This window comes from Equus asinus, chromosome 6 (genome assembly GCF_041296235.1).
Source record: "Equus asinus isolate D_3611 breed Donkey chromosome 6, EquAss-T2T_v2, whole genome shotgun sequence".
Classification (NCBI taxonomy): domain Eukaryota; kingdom Metazoa; phylum Chordata; class Mammalia; order Perissodactyla; family Equidae; genus Equus; species Equus asinus.
This window is the reverse complement of record NC_091795.1, coordinates 19,076,983-19,099,991: the sequence shown is the minus strand read 5'-3', so window position 1 is coordinate 19,099,991 and position 23,009 is coordinate 19,076,983. Positions and strand designations below refer to the sequence as shown.

The 23,009-nt window shown below is 45.2% G+C and overlaps 1 protein-coding gene across 5 annotated transcripts in view; it reads right to left on the bottom strand.

The window, feature by feature from the left end:
• Positions 1-3,797, bottom strand: part of ACOXL (acyl-CoA oxidase like) — a 359,669-nt gene extending 355,872 nt beyond the window's left edge. For 3 of the 5 annotated variants that reach the window (XM_070511749.1, XM_070511748.1, XM_070511753.1), the window contains exon 1: positions 3,580-3,776. In XM_070511749.1, coding sequence (XP_070367850.1) covers positions 3,580-3,704 — 125 coding nt within the window. In that variant the 5' untranslated portion in view covers positions 3,705-3,776. Of the gene's footprint in view, positions 1-3,579 lie in introns of all 5 variants that reach the window. The other 2 variants (XM_044772863.2, XM_070511750.1) reach the window with 1 other exon arrangement.
• Positions 3,798-23,009: the final 19,212 nt, after the last annotated feature.

Genomic DNA, 23,009 nt, shown 5'->3' with positions numbered 1-23,009 from the left:
CCGGCGCAGCCCAGCGAGGCTAGGGAGGGGCGCCTTGCGGCAGGATGTGAGAAGGTCTTGGGCGACAGAAGAATCCAGTGGGCTTCAAAGTCGTTTTGCTGAGGGATGTGTTCCATGCCCATGCATGTCACATCGACTCACGAGCCAGGCCCTCAGGAGAGACCTTCAGTTTGCCAAGAAACAGACTCAAAAAAAATTTTTTTAACTTATCTGATTTCACATGTTGCTTTTAAATATTCCTGGCAAACCCCTGTGAGGAGCCTCAAGTCTCCCAGAATCCTCCTGCTGTCACCATAAACGGCATGCTGTCATATGCACCCTCAGCATTCCCAGAGTCTGGGGGACTCTAACAGAGTGGGGCCGGGAGGACTCAGCCAGGCAAGCTAGTCTCTGGGAGAGAGGGCGAGCCATCCCCTAGGAGGGGAACCTGGCTGTGCCCACACCACACCTGGAGCAGGGGTCTGGAGGGTGAACCCCAACTCTGCGGACGGCAGCTACTACGTGCACAGGAAATCGTACAGCCTCTTTTCTTTTAGAGGAAAACTGTCTCCTGGGCTCTCACTTCCTGGGAGTGCCCAACCCTATGCAGACTTCCCACTAGACACACACAGCACTCGCAGAACTGTCTGCCGCGCCCCCTGCCCCCCAACACCTACCTGAACTTCAAAGGCCTGGGGAGGGGGGACCTGCCACAGGAGGTCAACATTGCCTCAGTGAATCGGTGGATGGAGAAACTTTATTTCCGGTCTCCTATGGCGCACTTAACTTTGGCAGAATGTCAAAACATCAAGAAATGAGGATCACTGTCTTCCAAGATGTGATCAGATCAAATCTGATAGTACAACGTGAACTTTCAAATAGATAGAATCCTTAATCACTTGGGAGAAAAAATATGAAATTTTGTCTATGCTCATATTACAACTTTGAAATTATGAAGCCAATAAACAAGAACTGGAAAGAACGGAAGAGTGTTTTTTAGGGCAATAGGATTTTTATCTTTTGTTGGTTTGTTTGTTTGATGTTTTCTGGTGTCACAGCACAGCCAGCATTACTGAATACCTACTCAACGGTTCCTCATTTAAGCGTCACAACAACCCAGCAGCACAGAGACTATCCCCATTCTGTGGACGAACAAAAGCAAGCTCAGGAAGCTAAAATCACTTGGTGACCATCACACAGGAATTCAGCTGCCTGTTGGCTTTCCAAGCCTCTCTCTCTCTGTACCCAGGTAGGATGTGTAATTCACAAGGAAGTACCTTCTACCAGGCCCAAATCAGTAGTTTGGATATTAGAATTCTGTTCCATATTTTAAACTGCACTTATCTAAATTGAAAAGGCCAAGAGACAACAGCCTGGGAACTAAACTGAAAAGACTGAGGAATATAGGAACTGAGATGTGTATAAAGGGATGTGAAGGAACAAATTATGACTTAACGTCTCAAGACGTCTTTGCACTCTGAAAAATTGTTGAGGCCTCCACGAAAACCTGCACACGAATGTTTACAGCAGCTTTATTCATAATTGCCAAAACTTGGAAATAACCAAGATGCCCTTTAGTAGGTGAATGGAAAAATAAACCATGATACATCCAGACCATGGAATATTATTCAGCACTGAAAATAAATGAACTATGAAGCCATGAAGAGACATGGAGGAAGCTTAAATGCATGTTACAAAGTGACAGAAGCCAATCTGAAAAGGCCACATACTGTATGATTCCAACTATATGACATTCCGGAAAAGGCAAAACTATGGGGGCAATAAAAAGATCAGTGGTTGCCAGGGCTGTATAGAGGGAGAGAGATGAATAGGCAGGGCACAGAGGATTTTTATGGCAGTGCAAACACTCTGTATGAGACCGTAATGATTTACACACTTGTCCAAACCCATAGAACGCACACCACCAGGGGTGAACGCTAATGTAACCTATGGACTTTGGGTGATGATGCTGTGTCAATGTAGGTTTATCCTTGGTAAAAAACATATCATTCTGGTAATCAGAATACCATTCTGACGTTCATAATGGGGGGGGGGCTGAGCACGGGCAGGGGCAGAGGGCATATGGGAAATCTCTGTACCTCCCTCTCGATTTTGTTGTATACCTAAAACTGCTCTTAAGAAAATAAACTCTGAATAAAATTATTGACGTCCCTAAGTGTTGATTTATATTTACCATATTAGAAATTACAACAGAAAAATTGTTTAAATATATATTAAATTATTTGAAAATAATAGTAATAAACTCATTAAATTTTTAAATGAAAATAACTGTATTTCCAAAACAAAAAGATTAATAATAAGAATGACATTGTTCCGCATTTTTTCAAATCTCTTTAATGAAAGGAATTAAGACTAGTTTTTAACTTTGAATCTCCTGAAACTGTCTTTTAGGTGCCCCCAGGAGGCCCTGGACCACAGTTTGAGAACTGTGACATAAAGAACAGTGTGTGAGAAAGAGAAGGGGGGAGACACCCACCATCTTACACATCCCACCTTCCCACCTTTCACCTTCCCTAAGCGCCCCCCAAACCTCCCCGCACACCAGGTACCTCCAGTGCAGGAACCCCAGATTTTCCAAAAACTCCCTACCTTTACTCAAGGCATCTCCTTCCTTCTCCGCGCAGCTCATTCTTGAGAGAGAAACTAAAGGAGAGTTAACTGGGCATGGGCTAAACTAGTTAACTCTCCTTCAGAACATTCTGGTGTTTTTAAGGGGGGCTTTCTTAAGCTACAACTCCAAAGCATGGTTCTAAGAGTGGGCTTTTCAGACCGTCTGAGAGGGGTCAGCTGCCCAGCAGAGCATAGGAGCCGCCCACAGTGAGACACAAGCTCTGAGTTCTGGACCTGACCGGCCGGTCACTGTCATTTTCTCCATCTGTAAACTTGGGCTGCACGAACCCCTCTGCCCACTTCTCGGGGCTGTCGTGGCATCAAATGACCTCGTGGACCTGAGCCCAAATCGGAGGACAACCAAAGCCCGCTCTCCACCACTGCACTCCGAGGGGCCCTGGGAGTCTGCCCATCCCCGAAGCCCGGATAGTCCCCGTGCAGGGCCAGTCCATCCCTGTGCCAGCAAAATGCCCTCTCTTCCCCCCGGCACGACCGGGGCTGCCGCTTTCCTGCCCTGTTTACGCGCACCTGTTGCAGACACCTTTGCGCAGGGGCCCCGAGCGCCGTCCAGCCCCACCCCAGCCCGGTTTTTCTGCCCCATCTTCCCACCAGGGTTGGGACATCGAGGGACGGGGACTCAAGCAACTGAGGTTTAGAAGCAAAGCCGAACCTTCCAACCACGGCTCGGAGCCGAGCACCACGCCTGCCGCTGCGGGGCCCACGCAGCCACCCATTCACGGCTCTTGGCGTCGGAGGGCCGGGCTGGCGGGGGACGCGCTCCCGGGGCGCCGATGAAGTCGGCAGCGGTTTGCTGTGCCCGCATATGTAGGGCGGAGAGTCCAGCATCTGCACAGGTTAGGAGAGCCCTGCCTCGGGCGCAGCGCAGACGGGCGGTGCCCTCAGGGACGCGCGGAGACCGAGGGGACACGGCGAGCCGGCCGGGGGCTCGGGGAGGGGCGGCCGCGGTACCTGTGCCGGAAGAGCGGGCAGCCGCCCAGGACCCTGCGCAGCTCGTTCTTGAGGCGCCAGAACTCGCCGTCCAGGTAGCGGTGCAGGGGCGAGTCCCCGAGCCCCAGGTCGGATCCCGGCTCCATCGCGCGGCCCGGCCTCTGGCTGGTCCTCGGGGCCGCTTCCCTCCGCGCCTCCTCCAAGCTGCCCGCCCGCGGGCCAGGAGCGCACGCCCTCTTTATCCCCCGCCCTCCGCCCGGTGTCCTCCCTCCTTTCCTTTGTCCCCTCCCTCCTGGCGCCCGCCCTGCCCCGACCCCGCTCCCTGGGCTCCTGTAGGGGTCTCCTCTTCCCCTCCCGGGAAACCTCAAACTCCACCGCCTTGCCTGGGACTTCAGTTTCTGCCACCCGTGCCCCTCTCCTCAGTTGTCCCTCCAGTCTGTGGGCCCACAGGAAGCAAGTATTAGAACCCTAGAGGGGAGCTGGTCAGGAGGACGTGGGCACGGGAGTCCTGGCGGCCAGGAGCTGAGACATCCTGCTCAGCGACCTCACGTGCCAGCCCTTTGCCTGGCGCCCAGGATCCAAGACTCCTGGGCCATGCTCTGGCCCCAGCTCGGCTGCAGCTCTGCTCAAATCCCTGCCACCTCTGGCTGGGCATGACAGTGAACTTTAATATCACTGGGATCTGCGGGTGGCCCAGGCCTGCAGCCACCACAGTCAAGGGTAGCTGGGAGAAGCAGGCAGAACAAGGCAATGACCGCTAGACTGGTCTCCCAGGAGCCCCTTTTGTTGTGGTGGTGAGTTATAGCCTAAGTGGAAATGTTCTTCCTTCCTCTCTCATATACTTTATTGATTCTCCTTTTAAACACACAGAAGTGTTAGCTGTTCCCTTCCAAAGACCACTCTGCTGGGGACATGCCTGTGGGGGTGTGGGGGAGCATTTGAGATGCTGTCTGCTGTCATTAGGTTCATGGACGTCACCCGTATCAGTTTCCTGTGGCTGTGTAACAAATTACCACAGAGTGGCTGAAGTCAGCACAAATTTCTCCTCTTACAGTTCTGGAGGTCAGAAGTCCAAAATGGATCTTGCAGGACTCAAATCAAGGTGTTGGCAGAGCAGGATTCCTTCTGGAGGCTCCGGGGAAAAATCCTTTTCCTCATCTTTTCCAGCTTCTAGAAGCCACCTCTAGAAGGTTGGGTCCTGGCCCCTTCCTCTGTCTTCATTGTCCCGTCTCCTTCTGACTTTGACCTTCCCACCTCCCTCTTATAAAGACCCTGGTGGTTACGTTGGGCCCACCCAGATAACCCAGGAGAATCTCATTGGCTCAAAATCCGGAACTTAATCAGACCAGCAACATCCCTTTTGCCATGTGAGATAACACACAGATTCTGAGGATGGGGACATGAACATCTTTGGCTGGACATTATTCTGTCTACCACGCTATCCGTGCAGCTGCCAAGTAACAATATTGAACCGAACGCGATTAGTAACAGCTTTGTGTTCTCACAAAATGGGAAGCCTGGAAATGGGAGAGTCCCAAGGGCTAGTTCAGTGGCTCTACCCCAGGGACCCAGCTTTTCCTTCCATCTTTCTGCTCCACCATCCTCTCTCAGTGACTTATCTTTATCTTTTTTGTTTTTCTGCTTGTCTCCTCTCAGTCATAAAATGGATGCTGCAGCTCCAAGCATCGCATGGTGCCAAGCAGACAGAAGGTGTTTCTATATCAGTCAAGTTAGGATGGTAGTAAGAGACAACCCCAAAACAACTCCAGGGGTGCTGAGGTCACAAATCCAAACCTTAGGGTTTATAAAGACAAGAGTTTATTTCTCATCCCTGCCACATGGGGATTCTCTCCATGTCGCCTCACTGCAGGTCCTGGCAAACAGAGCAGCCATCATTGTGTGACCACACAGGCTCTTAAAGCTTCCAGCTGGAAGGGACACATGTGACTTCCATTCACAAGCCATTGGCCAAAGCACACCTAGGACCAGCTGCCCCAGGTCCACCCGTGGTCTCTCCTTCCCCTCCTCCCCATCCTCCTCCCCTCCTCCTCTCTCCACAGCATCTGGCTCTCAGGGCAGACCCGGCTCCTCTACCAGGCAGAAAATACAGAGGCTGACAGTTCCCAGGCCTCATGTTCCTCAGCTTCAGCCACCAAATGGGCCTTACTTTTTCCCTCCTTTCCTGTTCCAATAGTTGTAGGAAAGGACTTTGATTGGCTTAGTGTGGGTCAGGTGCCCACATCTGACCAATCAGCCAGGGGTTGGGGGGCACAGGAAATTATGAGAACACAGCAACGCCTCTGAGGCCAAGCAGATCTGGCAGGGCGTGGCGCCCACTACACCACCCCATCTAGCTGCCTCCTGGGCTTGTTTTTGACACACTCCTCTCCCGCTTCCTGAAATCCTTCCCCAGCCCTTTGCCCTAAAGGCTTCACCCCAGACAGGCAGCATAAAAGAACCAGGACCTCCATGCCCTCCAGAACCCATGAGGGACCTCTAGGCTGCCCTACACAGGAATACCCAAGAAGGCATTCTGCTGGGATATTCCTCTCAAGGCCGTCAATAGGATATGAGAGGTCAAAGGACCCAGGGGAGATATGCCAGCGTCCTCTGGGCCAGGCTCAGAAATCCCTCCCCAAGGAGATACCAGAAGGAAGACACGGAGAGAAAGGCTGGGGTAAGAACCAGGGTCCCCGAAGCTGGGTCTCAGAAGGGAGATGAAGGAACCCGGCGGTCACGGCCTCTGAGAAGGATGTACTGATCACAGTGGACTGGGGATGGCATCTAGACTTGTGCCCAGGGGCCATCCTGTAGTCCTAGGCCCTCCATACAAGAGGGAGGCCATTAACTGCAGCTGGCTTCACTCCGTGCTGCCCTTGGCCCTTGTTCGAGATGTGGCCCTCAGCTAGAACATTTGGAGAGCATTCCTACATGCAGGGGCTCTGTGCATCTTCACGCAGCCATGGGCATCAGGAGGGCAAGTTTCCTGTAAGCTGCTTCTGCAGCTGAGTGAGCAGCGGTATTAACTGACTTGCCCGAGGGCACACGGCTCTCCAAGCAGAGGACCCAGGGCTCACTCTCGGTCCCACCGTCCATCACACTGCCCAGACAGGACTGACCCAGGGGCCTCGGCGAGCTTTACGGATGTTCTTTTATGGAGGCCTGGGGCAGAACGTGACAATCCAGGGCTCAGGGCTCTGTGGAGAGGCACAGAGTGTTCTCAGGGGACTTCAGTGCGTTTTCAGAAATCCTGGAACCATAAAATGGCAGAGCCGGGAGCCCCCTGGAGCTTGTCCAGTCAGGCCCTTCTTATCAGATAAGGCTGCTGCAAGGCCTGGCCTCCGCTGGAGTAGTCTAGCCACTGTGCTGGGGTTTGAGGAGGGAAATGAGGGAATTTGGGAAACTGATTTACAGTGTCCCTCGTGCTTCCCAGCACTCCCCAGTCTGCATACTCCGGCAGTCTCAGTGAAGGTAACAGCTCAGATCCTGGCCCTTGCCTCCTCTGTCCATGCAGAGCCTTTGCCTCTGATAAGCTCCTCCTTCCTATCATGCCAACGTTTCCAGCAGCCCTGAGAGGTCTCTCCCACGTGGTCATGAGCAGCTGCACTGTCTCCCCCACTGGGCACTGTCTGACCCCACGTGGAGCCCTGGGACCAAAAGATAGTGTGTGGAGAAGGAAGCCAGAGACATGGCTACCCTTTATGTTGTCACTTTATGAACAGGGCCCTCAGGCATGGTTTGCAATGGGAAAGCTCCAGCAGTTTTTGCTTACTGCCTCTCTTAGCCCAGGAGAGAGACACGTGTCCAGGGATAAGGAAGGGACAGGTTCCAGAAACAACCACCACACGGTCCTCAGGAATGCCCTCCCCTCCAAACCACCAGGGCTTCATTACAGGGTCACCCCTGATGCGCCTGCCCCCTTTTCTCCCTGGGATCAAGTCTTTTGCAAATGGACTCCAATGGGCGCACTCCAGGCCCAGCAGGCATAAGCAGCCCATGCTGGGAGCGCCCACAGCGGGCGGTCTGCCATCGGGGGCTTCCAGGGGCACTCCACAGACTCCCATTCTTAGAGCCAATCAGACTGTGAACCGTGATGGTGCCTTTCCCTGGCTCCCCACAGCAAGGGCAGCCAGTTTTGAGGCCAGCTCTGTTTTCATATCCCTCCTCCAAGAGACAAATTCCTGGTCCAAGGCGGGGCTCGCCACTGCGAAGTCTGTGGACTAATGGCACACAGAGGATCATCTCCATTTGCTGCCATGCAGAGACCTCCGGGAGGGACTCTTGTCGAAAGAGCAAGCGAAGAACAGTGTGTAAACTCTGCCACCTCTCGTGTAACAGGAGGAAGATGTGTATGTGCGCATTCACTTAGATTTTCAAAAAAACCCCAGGATAAACCAAAAGCTAGTAAAAACCGTTACCTATAAGAGGAGGGAGGGAATGAGGATGGAGGGTAAACCTCTGAATACATCCGGTCTTATAATTTTTACTTTGGGAACTAGGTACCTGTTTTATATAACTTAAAAAAATTAAATCCAACAGGCAAGAAAGCAATTCCTAAAAATCAAAACAAACTGAAACAAAGTTACTCAATTCTATAACTACAAGAGAAAAATTACTTCAATGGACTTGAAATTCATTACTTTGTAGAGCTCACCAGGAGTATAGCCCGGGAAAGGCAAAAAGAACCACAAAGAAATTTCCTAGTATATTCAGTAATCTTATGAGTAGGAAGAATAGTGGTGCTATTTTGAAACTATTTTGTGTATGCTGAAATCGACAGCAAATAAATACTAGATAAATGGCATTAGAATCCAGGATTGTGAGTATAAAGAAGTAACAAAAACAAAATCAAGGAAATCAGGGCAAAATCTTTAACTTAAATTCTTAACTTGTCTTAAGTGTGAATTGGAAATAGTATGACTTCATGGTTCGTTTAACTTCTGTTTCTGGGGTGTCTTTCCTATATGGAGTGGAAACCAGTCTGAATATGAATGCATGAGAGTTGGGCCCCCTAATCCCAACTTGGGGACACAGACATGAAGGCTGAGAACTAAAAACGTGGGCAGGAGAGTGTTCCCAGCAGTAGGATTAGCAGAATCAAAGGCCAGGAGGAGAGAGGGCAGGGCCACCACATACCATTGTTTAGATTATACCCTACACAAGGGCACCACATCCAGGACATACTGCAGTCATTTATAAGGAAAAGCACAGGTGGGTTATGAGATCCTGGACCTCCCCCCCCCCCATATAAACCCATACTGTCAACCATGGCATGCACACAGTAGGAGAGCACACACATGCTCAATGAGACACATGGGCACTCAGCTGCATCCTGTGCTGACTGAGCTGGGGCTGTCCTGAGTTCATTTTTCTCCCTCATTTGCCATGATTAGAGATCAATTTCCACTCCCTGTTATACGCTAACCCTGACACAGTCATCTCCTCTGAGAGTGGGTGGTGGACAGGTGAAGTGTGGTAAGAGAGGGGGTGTGTGTGTGTGTGTACACATGGGTGTGTTTGCATAGAACTTAGGGACTGAGAATTGGAGAGGGGGCGCTCTGCTAAAGGCCTTGAACATTGTTTCCAGAAAATAGGAGAGTGGAAACTAGAAGGGCACACAGCAGGTGTCCTCTGTGTCATGTAAAGGGCTGGCACAGTGCCCAGTGCATGGCGCACACTCAACCAAGTGGCCGTCGGCATTGCCCAGCACAATGCTACCAGCACCTTCCCCAGACCAAGGGCCACAGTCACAGGCCCCGTTGTGGGTTGGGTCCTTGCCACAGTGAATCTTTTTCCATGGCCGCAGCTGTGGATTGTCTCCTCCCTTAGGCCTGCCAGCTCCCTAGGGTGACTAAACATCCCAGGTTGCCTGGGACTGTCCCAGTTTTAGCACTGAATGTCCCCCATCCCAGGAAATTCCTCAGCCCTGAGCAAGCAAGGACGCTTGGTCGCCCCCTCCTTCCCTCAGTTACTGCCATGGATTGGACAATATTGGGAGGCTGCCCTTCGGCTACTGTGGAATTCCTGCTGAGGCAGTCTCCTGCGGGCTTTCTTTGCCATTACTTCTTGGAATATTTTTTCTGTCCCTTCCTCTTCCTCCTGTCCTTCTGACACTCCCACTATGTGTGTGTTGGTGCATCAGTGATGGTCCACATTTCTCTGAGGCTCTATTCATTTTCCTCCTTCTTCATCATTTCTGTCCTTCGGCTTCCACAGCAATCTCTCTATTGCTCTGTCTTTAAGTTCACTGATCCCTTCATCTGCCAACTTAACTTTTGAGCCCCTCCAATGAATCCTTCATTTTAGTTACTAGACTTTTCAACTTCAGAATTTCTATTTTGTCCTTCTTCCCAATTTCTCCCTCTTGATTGATATTCTCTATTTGATGAGTCATCATTATCATGCCATCCTTTAATAGTTTCCTGTAATTCTCTAAACATTTTTATAATCCCTGCTTTGAAGTCTTTACTAAGTCCGACATCTGGGCCCCCTGAAAGCCAGTTTCTCTTCCTTGTTATGGTTTTTTTCCCAGTAGATGGGTAACATATTCCTGTTTCATTGATGTCTCATAATTTTTGCATTAAAATTTGGACACTTCACATAATATATTGTAGCAATTCTGGATGCTAATCCTCCCTTCTGAGTCTTTTCATGGTTGTTTAGCCGTTGGTTTAGTATCTTGAATGGACTAACTCTATGAGGTCTATTTCCCCTGAAGTGTGCTGCCTCTTGAGTCCCTTGTTTTTACCTTTTATCTTAGCTTCTTAGCTAAGGATCACCCCCTGGATCCACATAAACCACTTGTTGGTCAAAGGCTGTGCTTAAGCTTCCTCAACCAGTTAGATTTTCACCTTTGACCTTGGGATGTGCGTGTGACTTTGAGACTGCTTTCCCGGTTCAGAAAGTCCATAGAATTATCCCATGTTTATCTGGGAACGAGTAGCTACAAAATTCCCTCTCTAGTGGCTCCTTAGAGGACACGACCTTAAGCATGTGCAGAATCTTCTAGACCACTGTAGATGAGTGTGATTTTATTTTAAAGTGTGGCTTCCTGGGATTTAGCTGTGAATCAGAGTATATTATTATTCAGCCCGTGTTTGGTCAGAGGTCATGCTTAATCCCCTCGAGCCAGTAAGGCACCTGCCTTTTGTTGGTAGATCTGTCTATGGCTTGGGGAATGCTTTCCAGTCTGCCCCATGTCCTGCTCCAGAGCAGATGCAGCCTGGTGCACGTACACAGCCTTCCAGGAATAAGTGTAATCTCAGGAATTTTCTTTACTCTCTCCTCTGGTTCTCTCTCAAGTTTTGGCTGATCTGCTCTCTTAATTGCTCGCCACCAAGATCTTCATGGTTTTCAACAATGCCCTTGGGTATAAACTTCTCCATGCTCTGTTCCAAATAAAGTCAAAGACTCAGGCAAAGCCTCAGAGCTCCGTGTCCTTATAGCCTTCCTCTCCCTCTGGTTAGAACCTCAATGCCACTGCACTGGAGCTGGAGGCAGGAACACTGGCTGCTTCTCCAGGAGTGACACCTCTGTTCTACAAGCAGGCACTGGCAGGGGAGATGGCAGCCCCTAGTCTTCCGGCTTGCTCTCCCAGCATGGAATCTCTGCCTTCAGAGTGAGCTGGGACAGAGGCAATCAGGCCCCAGCATTCTCTGCCTGTCATGCCTGGAGCAGAGCCCTCACCCTATGAGTAGGATCTGGCTGAGGGAAGGGAGCCCCAGTTCTTTCAGCTGCACCCACCCAGAATAGCACTTGTGCAGCATGAGGCTGGGGAGGATGAGAGATGTGGGCAGTGTGCCTCTCCCAGAGTGAAACCGTAAGCCTAGATGAGGAACTGGAGAGAGAGGGGGCTCCCATCTCCTTGCCACCCCTGCCTGGAATAGAACCTCCAGAACTCAGTGCCTGGGGGTGGGAACAGGCCATGGATCAGAAGCCCCAGAATCACAGTTCTTACAGAGATTTAGCAGATTTTCTTAAATAAATGTTTCTCCACTTTCTGTATGCCCTTACAGCAATTTCTGGAAGCTTTAAAAGGTTGGTTTTTTATATTTAATTTTCTCCAATTAGTGGTTGTTTTTCTGAGGGGAGGGTCGAGCGAACTCCTCACACTGCCATTCCAGAAGTCCTGCCTTCAGCTTATATCTTTATCTTCCGCATTTTACAAACGTCTTTAGCACGCAAAAGTGTTAGTACCTACATGCCTCTAATGAGCACTCTAATGCAAAATATCCCAAGTTACTTTAATATTATAAGTTAGCAACAGTTATATTGTTGTGTGTTCATATTTTACAGTTGACTGCTCAATTCTTCTGTTGCAACAAGTCTACAAGTTTAGCCTTTTTCATTGTCTTGGCCATAGATGAGGAGGCTGTTTCACTGAAACTGATTGAACCAAAGCCACACAGCCAGTAAGACCTGAAGCCACGGCAAAAATCCCCATATTTTGACCTCAGGGCTATCTTCAGGCTAGATAATGCATAGGATTCCAAAAGTGAACACACAAAGGATAGACTTGCACCCCCAAACCAAAGCTATATAGCTAACAAGAAGGGAAAAGACAAAAACCCTCATCTTGTGGGTCCATGAACACTTTCAGACCAAATACTACACTGCTCTTCAAGACAAATAGAGCAGGTGTGAATGTGCATTCACAAACTCCTGTGTGCAATAGACGGCAGGTTACAGCTCACAGCCCCCAGGCCCCTGGGATGGGTGGGAAATTCAATCTGGGGCATCATAGGAGTTCCCTCCTCTACCCTCTCCAGGCATCCTGGTACCCTGGTACCTAGGTCAACCCCAAGGGGTAAGATATTATATGGAGCAAACCACCAGGGAGGCTTCATCCAAACTTTCGGTCATAGTCATATAGTTTACTGCTGGGATCGTTGTGGCCTCAGAAAGGACCGTGGCTGTGTTGTATCCAGGCACACAGAGGCCCGAGTGTCTGTGAGTGGAATGCCTGGCTGCAGCACACCCCTCAAGGTATCGCCGCCTCTAGGAGTAGTCTTAACAGGTATCAGTCCATGTTTTTCCATGTTCTCAGGACCCACTGGGCTCCCTTCCACTCTCCAGGCTTCCCTGACATCTCCACAGGCTCCTACTACTTTTCCCTAACCTCCTCCATGCCTAATACCTTCAAGGAACACAGGCTTCACTCCTGAAAACTAAATCCTGCAAAGCAACTTCTTCTTTGAGCCCTGCAGGCCAGTTAGCTACTTTCTTGGAATGGGAAGAAGGAAACTCACAGGGAGACTAAAGTGAAAACAAAATCTCCAGAAGTTATACTGGCACACAGGACCCACGTTGCACAGCCGCTCTGCATTGAGAAGATGTTTTAGGCCAACATGATCCCTTTCCCAACTATCCCTTGCCAGACACATTTCCCCTACATGTGTAGGAACCCTGAATATAGCAATGTGCTCAAAAAGGAAAGAAAGTTTCTGAAAACCTAAGGGAAGAGGAATTAGGGTCTAGCTCAGCCCTAAAGGTTGACATTTTTTTTTATCTGTAATTGCATTTTAACTTATTCACAGAAAGTTCTTGTTACAGACCATTTTCTTAAAGCATGAACAAATAGTTTTTGTGGTGAAAATAGTTTAAAATTTCTGGTGCAATTTTCAAACTTTAAGATACTTAGGCACCAGTGATTAGAACTATCTAATGTAATTTTCTTTTACTATTGAAATTTTCATTTGTTTTAAAATACACTGTAACATTGGTTTTTGTTCTATCCCAAATACAGATTCTCTCTTCTTTCTTTGGCAGGTGACATTTTTTTGAGGACTGAAGCAGAGTGTGAAACCGGTAAACAGTAACCCATTGATAATTAGGCAGCTAGTAACTAAATTTTTTTCTGCATTTACTAATTATAGCTTTCAGTTGTTCACCTGCCCATTGTTAACTGTGCTGTTTAGGCACTATGCTATCCAGCTCCCACTAGGTTCCTATAGGTAACATCTTCCTGGCACCTGGGTCACCAAGCTATTGGGTGTTTGAACTGTTTTTCAAGAATTAAGACCCCTTGTCCAGTTCAGGCTGGTTGAGACTACCAACCCATCAACTGGGCCTATGCAAATGCTCAACAAGTGACCTTTTTGACATTAAGAGGCTAAAAACTCCACCCTCGGATCATGCTAATGCCGCCATTTTGTGAACATACATCCTATGAAGAGGCATGAAGTCTGACTATGCTTGCGCAGATCATCAGCTACCTCACCTCTCCTCACCTCCAATCATCTATCTCCGCATTTCAGACCACCTTGCCCCCCACCCCATAAATATCCCTGAGCTCCCATTTTCAAGGAGGTGGATTTGAGACTTGTTCTCCCACTTCCTCATTTGGCTACCATGTGATTAAAATCGTTTCTCTGCTGCAATCTTGTCATCTCGGTGATTGGCTTTCTGGGTGATGGGCAAAAACAACCAGGTTCAGTAAAAAGTGGACCAGCAAAGCCACAAAATGGTTCATCATACCCACATCACCCCACACCTCCATTACCCCCTGTTCTGGGGCTTTCAAAGAGTCTAGGAATTGACTGAGGGGCCTGACTCCCTGTTTTTCTGATTCAAGTTAGGCTTTTGTTCACTTGACGTAGAACTCTTCCACTTATTCACATGAAGTGAGGATTTAGTAGGCTTCCCATCTATTTCACATCTAGGAACATCATGATCAACTAGACAATGCCATAGGTCTCTTTGTGTCACAGTATTCCCCGACTAGGGGAGATATACATATCTTTTTTATTTACATTTGAATGTACCTTTGTTGACATTTGAATGCCCTCATGACATGGCAGCTGGCTTCCCCTAGAGTCAGTGGTCCAAGGGAGCAAGACAGAAGCCCCAACATCTTGTACAATCCAACCTGAGAAGTCACCCATTGTCACTTTTGCGGGATTCTGTTGGTCACACTGGCCAGCCATGATTTAGTGTGGGAGGGGACGACATATGGGCATGAACACCAGGAGACAGGATCATTGAGACCATCTTGGAAGCTGGCTACCAGCACAGGGGTCTAAGGGAGGAGGAGAACCAGTGAGGGGACCCCACAAGCACAGTGCTCCCTGGGCAGGAGAAGAGGGAACATAAACCTGCCCTGGACCCTGCCTGCCTCTTGGAGAGAAAGGAGGAAAGTGATGGTGACAGAACCATACGTGAAAGATGGAGAGCTTTGACTTTGCCCTTGTGTTCCAACAGAGGCCAGAGGCAGGAACCCTGTGACAGATATGTCCAGTCCAGCCTCTAGCACAAATGGGAGAACGGTCACAGCAATGCTGCTCCTGCAGAACAGAGAGAGTTAGCTCTCCCCTGGGGTGAGGCAACTGGCCCAGGGCACTAGGAGCAGCATTACTGACAGGGAGGCAGAGGTGACGTCTGCCTGGAGCGTGAAACTGTGCCTCTCTGGCCTCAGGTGTGCATGTCTCTAAGGACACTGCCCAGCTCCCTGAGTATGAGGACAGCTGCACCAAGTCCAACCTGGAGAGTCCATGGAAGGGCCAAAGAGAGCTTCAGAATGGATCTAAGACTGTTGGCTTCCCACCATCACTGTCCTGGCCGCCCACTGTGGCCCTGAGCCATCTCTGGAAAGCTCAGGCAGGACTCCACTCAGACAATCGCAGGAGAGGCCTTTAGAGCTCAGGCTCTTCCCTCCCTTCCCACTCATTCAGGGATGTCCGCCCACAGGGCCGGAAGTTGGTTGAAAGCCCAGCTTCACTGTGACAAGGGGAAATAGGGATTTTGCAATTTCTCTGGTCATGGACAGCTGAAGTCAGTTGTCTGATGCTTGGAAAATTCATTTTATAAATGGATATATGTACACGATTAACTTCAGTTTTTAGTTTTCTTAGTTTCAGAGGATGTTTTTTATAGTTATATTTGTTCACTTGTCCTTTAATACACACGTAGAACACTGTACAACCATGAACAGGCATTCAGCATTCCATTTTTATGGTCAAACTTTGCAAGGAAAGTTAATGCAGTAGGTCTGTTTTACTCAATTCTAGATTATCTCTGAAGATATCTGGAGACAAGGTCTAAGAACTAAGCCTTGGAATGCTCACAAATGATGTCACTCTGTGCACTCAGAGCACTGGGGCAGGATGTACTAGACCATCAGCATTATTTAAAGTAAACATGAACCTTTATGGTGAGACCTGGAGTCCGGTTTGAGGTTCACACCATGACTGGTCACATAGCAGATACCCACACAGCAGGTACAAGGGATGTGCCTAAGCGGTCAGCTCTCTTTAAGGACTCTAAACTCCAAGACTCAACCAGGCTTCTCTGGATAGAGACATCTTGCGTGTGTCTCTGCAGTTTGAAGGTGGAGAGAAAAGTGTATCCATGTAACCTATACAGAGGGAGAAATTAAAAGCCTTCAGCTGAGCTCTCTAGCCTTCACCTATACATACCTTTGTCTGCTGTCCTGGCACTGTTCTTTGCTGTAATAAACCTTCACTGTGAGTATAATTTGATGCTGAGTCCTGTGAGTTTTTGAATTACTGAACTAGTGGGTAGTCATGGGACCCCCAGAACACACTTAATTTTTTAAAATTTTAATTACTTGGAATTAAGCTCTATCCTAGATATAAGTCATTGAACAGCAACCTCAAATATATCATCACAGCTTTGCCACTTTTACAGTAAGTAATCACAAAAACTTTTAAACCCCAGAGTCCATTATTTTCCTTTACCACCTCCATGCTTCTTAATCACAATCACATATGTAGTGATAGTTATCACCAATTATTTAAAGGCATTCACACATTAAAACCAATCCAATCCACCCATCCCTCCATAATAACAAAATAAAGGGGAGTGGGGCAGAGATATATAGGTACAAAGTGTTTATATACTATTGAGAATAAATTGGTATTAATTTTAACTAGATTGTCTTAAATTATGTTCATTGTAATCCCTAGGGCAAATGTTAAAGAAAATGACTAAAAATGTATAGTAAAACAAATGAGAAGGGGATCAAAGTGGTACCCTAGAAAATATCTATGTAACACAAAAGAAAGGAGTAATGAAAGAATTGAGAAACAAAAAGATATGACATATAGAAAACAAAAATAAAATACAGAAGTCCTTCCTTATCTCCAGTTGCATGAAATGTAAACTGATTAAACTCTCCAATTAAAAGGTAGAGATTGGCAGAATGGATAAATATGACTCAAGTATGCACTGTCTACAACAGACTCATTTTAGATTCAAAGCCATCAATAGATTGAGAGTGAAAGGATGGAAAAAGATATTCCATGAAAACAGTAACCCAAAGAAAGCTAAAGTGGCTATACTAATATCAGACAAAACAGACTTTAAGAGAAAAATTGTTAGATGAGATGAGGACATTATATAATGATAAAAGATTTGATCCATCAAGAATATCAAACAATTATAAACATATACGCACCTAGCAACAGAGGTCCAAAATACATAAAGCAAAAACTGGCAAAATTAAAGGGAGAAATAGACAGTTCCACAATAATAGTTGGAAAATTCAACATCCCACTTTCAGTAATGGCTAGAACAGGTAAACAAAGGATAAACTAGGAAATAAAAGACTTGAACAGCGCTGGAAACCAAATAGACCTAATAGACATATACAGAAGATGGAACATTATCCATGATAGGCCATAGTTTACTCCACTAAAGAAGACTCTATCAATAAAAAACAAATGAAACCATACGAAGTATCTTCTCCAACACAATAGAATGAAATTAGAATCAATAATAGATGGAAATCTGGAAAACTTACAAACTTGTGGAAATTAAATAATATACTCAAACAACTAATGAGTCAAAAAGAAATAACCAGGAAAATTAGAAAATACTTTAAGAAAAACACAGCATACCAAAACCTATGAGATGCAGCAAAAGCAGTGTGCAAAGGGAAATGTATAGTTGTGAGTGCCTACATTAAAAAGAAGAAAGATCTCAAATCAATAACCTAACCTTCTACCTTACGGAACCAGAAAAAGAAAAGCACTAAACCCAAAGAAAACAGAAGGAAATAAATAATAAAGATCTAAGTGGAGATAAATGAAATACAGGATAGAGAAATAATAGAGCATCATCAAAGCGAAAGTTGGTTCTTTTAAAAGATCAATAAAATTGACAAATTTTAGCTAGACTGATGAAAAAGAGAGAAGAGACTCAAATTACTATGATCAGAAATAAAGTGGAGACATTAGTCCCATCCTTACAGAGATAAAAAGAATTATATTGCATATTCATACAAATGAGCAATTGTATAACAAATCAGACAACATAAAAGAAGTGAAAACATTCCTATGGACACAAAAAACTCCAAAATTGACTCTAGAAAAAATAGGCCATCTGAATAGACCTCTAACAAGTGAAGTGATTGAAACCAGTAATCGAAAACCTCCCAAAAAAGAAAAGCCCAGGACCAGATGGCTTCACAGTACAATTCTACCAAATGTTTAAAGAGGAATTAACAATTCTTCTCAAACTCTTTCAAAAAATAGGACAGAACACTTCCCAATTCATTCTGAGACGAGTATTATCCTGATACAAAAGCCAAACAAGACATCACAAAAATGAAAACTACCAACCAATATCCCTTATGAATATAGATGCAAAGATACTAAAAAAAATGCCAGCAAAACTGAATCCAGCTGCATGTTAAAAGGATTATATACCAAGATCAAGTGGAATTTATCCCAAGAACGTACGAGTGATTCAACATATGAAAATAAATCAATGTGATACACCATTTTAATAAAATGAAAAACCACACAATCATCTCATTGGATGTGGAAAAAGCATCTGACAAAATCCAACACCTTTTCATGGTAAAAAAAGAAAAAAACACTCGACAAACTAGGAATAGAAGGGAACTTTCTCAACCTGATACAGGGTGGCTGTGAAAAATCCACAGCTAACATCAGACTTAATGTGAAGCGCTGAAAGCTTTCCCACTAAGATTAGGAGCAAGACAAAGACACCTGCTTTCAATACTTCTATTCAACACTGGGTTGGAAGTTCTAGCCAGGGCAACTACACAATAAAAGAAATAAAAGGCATCCAAATTGGAAAGAAGAAATAAAATTATCACTTTTGCAGATGACATGATTTTATATAAAGGAAATAGAAAAGAATCCACCATAAAACCATTAGAGCTGATAAACAAATTTAGCACAGTTGCAAGATAGAAGATCAGTGTACACATATCAGTCATATTTTTACATACTAGCGATGACCAATCAAAAAAGAAAATTAAGGGAAAAATTCCATTTACAGTAGCAGCAAAAACAATAAAACACTTAGAAATAAAGTTAATAAGGGAGGCGCAAGACTTGCACACTGAAAACTACAAAACATTGTTGAAAGAAATTAAAGAAAACCTAATAAATGAAAAGATAGCCCATGTTGTTGGTTGGAAGACTTAATATTGTCAAGATGGCCACACTCCTTAAATTGATGTACAGACAATGCAATCACTATCAAAATTACAACAGCAAGTTTTTTTCAGAAGTGGACAAACTGATCCAAATTTCATATGGAATTGCAAAGGAACCAGAAGAGCTAAAACAATCTTGAAAAAGACAAAGTAGAAAGACTCAAACTTCCCGATTTCAAAAGTTACTGTAAAGATACAGCAATCAAAATAGTGTGATACTGGCATAAGGATAGACATATGTATCAACGGAGTAGACTCAAGAGTCCAAAATAAACCCAGAAATTTCTAGCAAATTGATTTTCAACAAGGGAAAGACCATTGATTGGGGAAACAATAGTCTTTCAACAAATGATACTGGAAAAACTGAATAACCACATAATAAAGAAGGAACTTGGAAGCTTAACTCAACCATATACAAAAATTAACTTAGAGGAATCAAAGACCCAAATATTGAGAGCTAAAATTAGGACCATACCCAGCAGCCCAGTGGTTAATTTTGGCATGCTCCATTTCTGGGGCCCGGGTTCAGTTCCCGGATGTGGACCTATACCACTTATCTGCCAGTGGCCATGCTGTCACGGCAGCTCATGTACAAAAAAGAGGAAGACTGGCAACAGATGTTAGCCCAGGGCAAGTCTTCCTCAGCACACAAAAAAAATCACTAAAGTTATAAAACTCCTAGAAGAAAACATAGTTCTAAATCTTCATGAACTTGGATTTATACCTTGAATGGATTCTTAGATATGACACCAAAAGCATGAGCAACAAAAGAAAAAAATACATAAGGTATCCTTCATCAAAATGTAAACCTTTTATGCATCAAAGGACTATCAAGAAAGTGAAAGACGATCCACAGAATGGCAGAAAATATTTGCAAATAATACATCTGATAAAGGTCTAGTATCCAAAATGTATAAAATACTCATGCAATTCAACAATGAAAAGACAAACAACCCTATTAAAAAATGGGCCAAGTGTCTTCCAAAGTAGCTATAGCATTTTCCATTTCCATCAGCAATGAAGGAATGAAAGTTCCTGTTACTCCACCTCCTTCCAGCATTTGGTGTTGTTATTGTTCTGGATTTCAGCCACTCTAAAACATGCGCAGTGCCATCTCCTTGTTGTAACTTGCATTTCCCTGATGACGTAGGATGTGGAGTATCTTTTCATATGCTTTTTTGCCATCTGTCTCTCTTCTTTGGTGACGTGTCTGTTAAAGTCTTTGGCCCATTTTTTCATCAGGTTGTTTTCTTATTGCTGAGTTTTAAGAGTTCATTATTGTATGTTTTGGATAATAGTCCTTTATCAGATACGTCTTCTGCAGATATTTTCTCCCAGTCTGTCTCTCAGTGTCTCTGCCCCTGGCAGGCTGTCTAATCAGCATGTCTTTTCAAAATAAACATTAGAAAGAGCTTCTCTTTCCCTCTCTCTGGACTCCTGTGCTCAAAGGCCCATGTGAACGGTGAGTTGCTGTGATCTCATTGAAGCCACAAAGAGCTGGGGGCTGGGGTGAGACACAATCCTGGTGGTGGTGTTTGAGTTCTGGGATCCAACTGGGTTGAAAGCCAACTGTTCCTTTGGAAAGTCTAGCTATATGAGTCAACAAATGCTCTATTTTTGCTTTAAAACAAAATTGATAGAGAATGAAAGAAAAAGGGCCCTTTAAAATACAACCACCACTTGTAGAAATTGTAATCTTCTAAAGAAGTCCTGCTTTAAGGGGTCAGGTCTAGTGACTTGCCTCAACTCACCCATCCAGAGAGACCTCCTCTCCCTCTTTACTGCTCCCAGAACCAGTCACACACCTGCTGTACCATGTTATGGCTTGTAGAGGGTTGGCTGAAAGCACACTGGGAGCCCAGCAGGATGCTGAAACAGGAAGGCACAGCTGGGCCCTAGCATCAAGTCTACTCCCAGAAAGTAACCCCACTCTGGGGCTGATGTCAGAACCTCGGACTAACAGGTAACATACGTTTGTCCAAAGCTGACATCAATCTCCAAACATCTCATCAGAAACGTGGGAGTGAGGCTGCCCAGTGGCCGACTGGTTAAGTTCACGCACTCCGCTTCAGTGGTCCAGGGTTTTGTCGGTTCAGGTCCGGGGCACAGACCTAGTGCCAGTCCTCAAGCCATGCTGAGGCAGTGTCCCACATAGCAGAACTAGAAGGACCTGCAACTAGAAAATACAACTATGGTGGGCTTTGGGGAGAAGAAGAAGAAAAAGAAAAAGATTGCCAACAGATGTTAGCTCAGGGCCAATCTTCAAAAAAAAAAGAAAAGAAAAAAGAAAAAGAAGTGTGGGAGTTGGGGAGGGGATCGGGGAGTGGAATTGAAGCTGATAAAGGAGTAGGATGCTCCCCAACCCTTCTTCATTGCCAATTTGGATACCTTTTATTTCTTTTTCTCGCCTAATTGCTCTGGCCAAAACTTCCAGTACTATGTTGAGTAAGAGTGTTGACAGTGGACACCCTTGTCTTGCTCCTGTTCTCAGACGGATGGCTTTTAGTTTTACCCCATTGAGTATCATGTTGGCTGTAGGTTTGTCATATATGGACTTTATTATATTGAGGTACTTTCCTTCTACACTCATTTTATTGAGAGTTTTTATCATAAATAGATGTTAGATCTTGTCAAATGCTTTCTCTGCATTTATTGACATGATCACGTGGTTTTTATTCCTCATTTTGTTAATGTGGTGTATCACATTCATTGATTTGTAGATGTTGAACCATCCCTGTGTACCTGGTATAAATCCCACTTGATCATGGTGTACAATACTTTTAACATATTGCTATATTCAGTTTGCCAATATCGTGTTGAGGATTTTTGCATCTAAGTTCATCAGTGATATTGATCCATAATTTTCTTTCTTTATGATGTCCTTCTCTGGCTTTGGGATCAGGGTGATGTTGGCCTTGTTAAATATGTTAGGAAGCTTCCCATCTTCTTCAATTTTTTGGAATAGTTTGAGAAGGATAGGTATTAAATCTTCTTTGAATGTTCGGTAGAATTCTCCAGAGAAGTGAACTCATCTTGGACTTTTATTTTTGGGGAGGTTTTTGATTACTCTTTCAATCTCTTTACTTGCTTTTGGTATACTCAGATTGTCAATTTCTTCTTGATTCAGTTTTGGGAGGTTGTGTGAGTCTAAGAATTTATCCATTTCTTCTAGATTGTCCAATTTGTTGGCATACAGTTTTTCATAGTATTCTCTCATAATCCTTTGTCTTTCTGTGGTATCTGTTGTAATTTCTCCTCTTTCATTTTTAATTTTATTTATTTGAGCCTTCTCTCTGTTTTACTTAGTGAGTCTGGCTAAGGGTTTGTAAATTTTGTTTACCTTCTCAAAGAACCAGCTCTTAGTTTCATTGATCCTTTCTACTGGTTTTTTTTTTTTTTTTTTGGCTTCTATTTCATTTATTTCTGCTCTAATTTTTATCATTTCCCTCCTTCTACTGACTTTGGGTTTTGTTTGTTCTTCTTTTTCTAGTTCTGTTAGGTGTAGTTTAAGATCACTTATTTGAGATTTTTCTTGTTTGTTAAGGTGGGCCTGTATTGCTATGAATTTCCCTCTTAGGACTGCTTTTACTGCACCCCATATGAGTTGGTATGGTTATTTTCATTTTCATTTGTCTCCAGAAATTTTTTGATTGCTCCTTTAATTTCTCCAGTGATCCATTGTTTGTTCAGCAGCATGTTGTTTTGTCTCCACATCTTTCTCCCTCTCCTAGCATTTTTCTTGTAGTTAATTTCTAGTTTCATAGCACTATGGTTGGAAAAGATGCTTGACATGAATTCAATCTTCTTAAATTTATTGAGGCTTGCCTGGTTCCAAACATATGGTCTATCCTTGAGAATCTTCCATGTGAACTTGAGAAGAATGTGTATTCTTCTGATTTTGGATTGAGTGTTCTATATATATCTATTAAGACCATCTGGTCTAGTTTTTCATGTAATTCCACTATTTCTTTGTTGACTTTCTGCCTGGAGGATATATCCATTGATGTAAGTGGGGTTTGAGGTC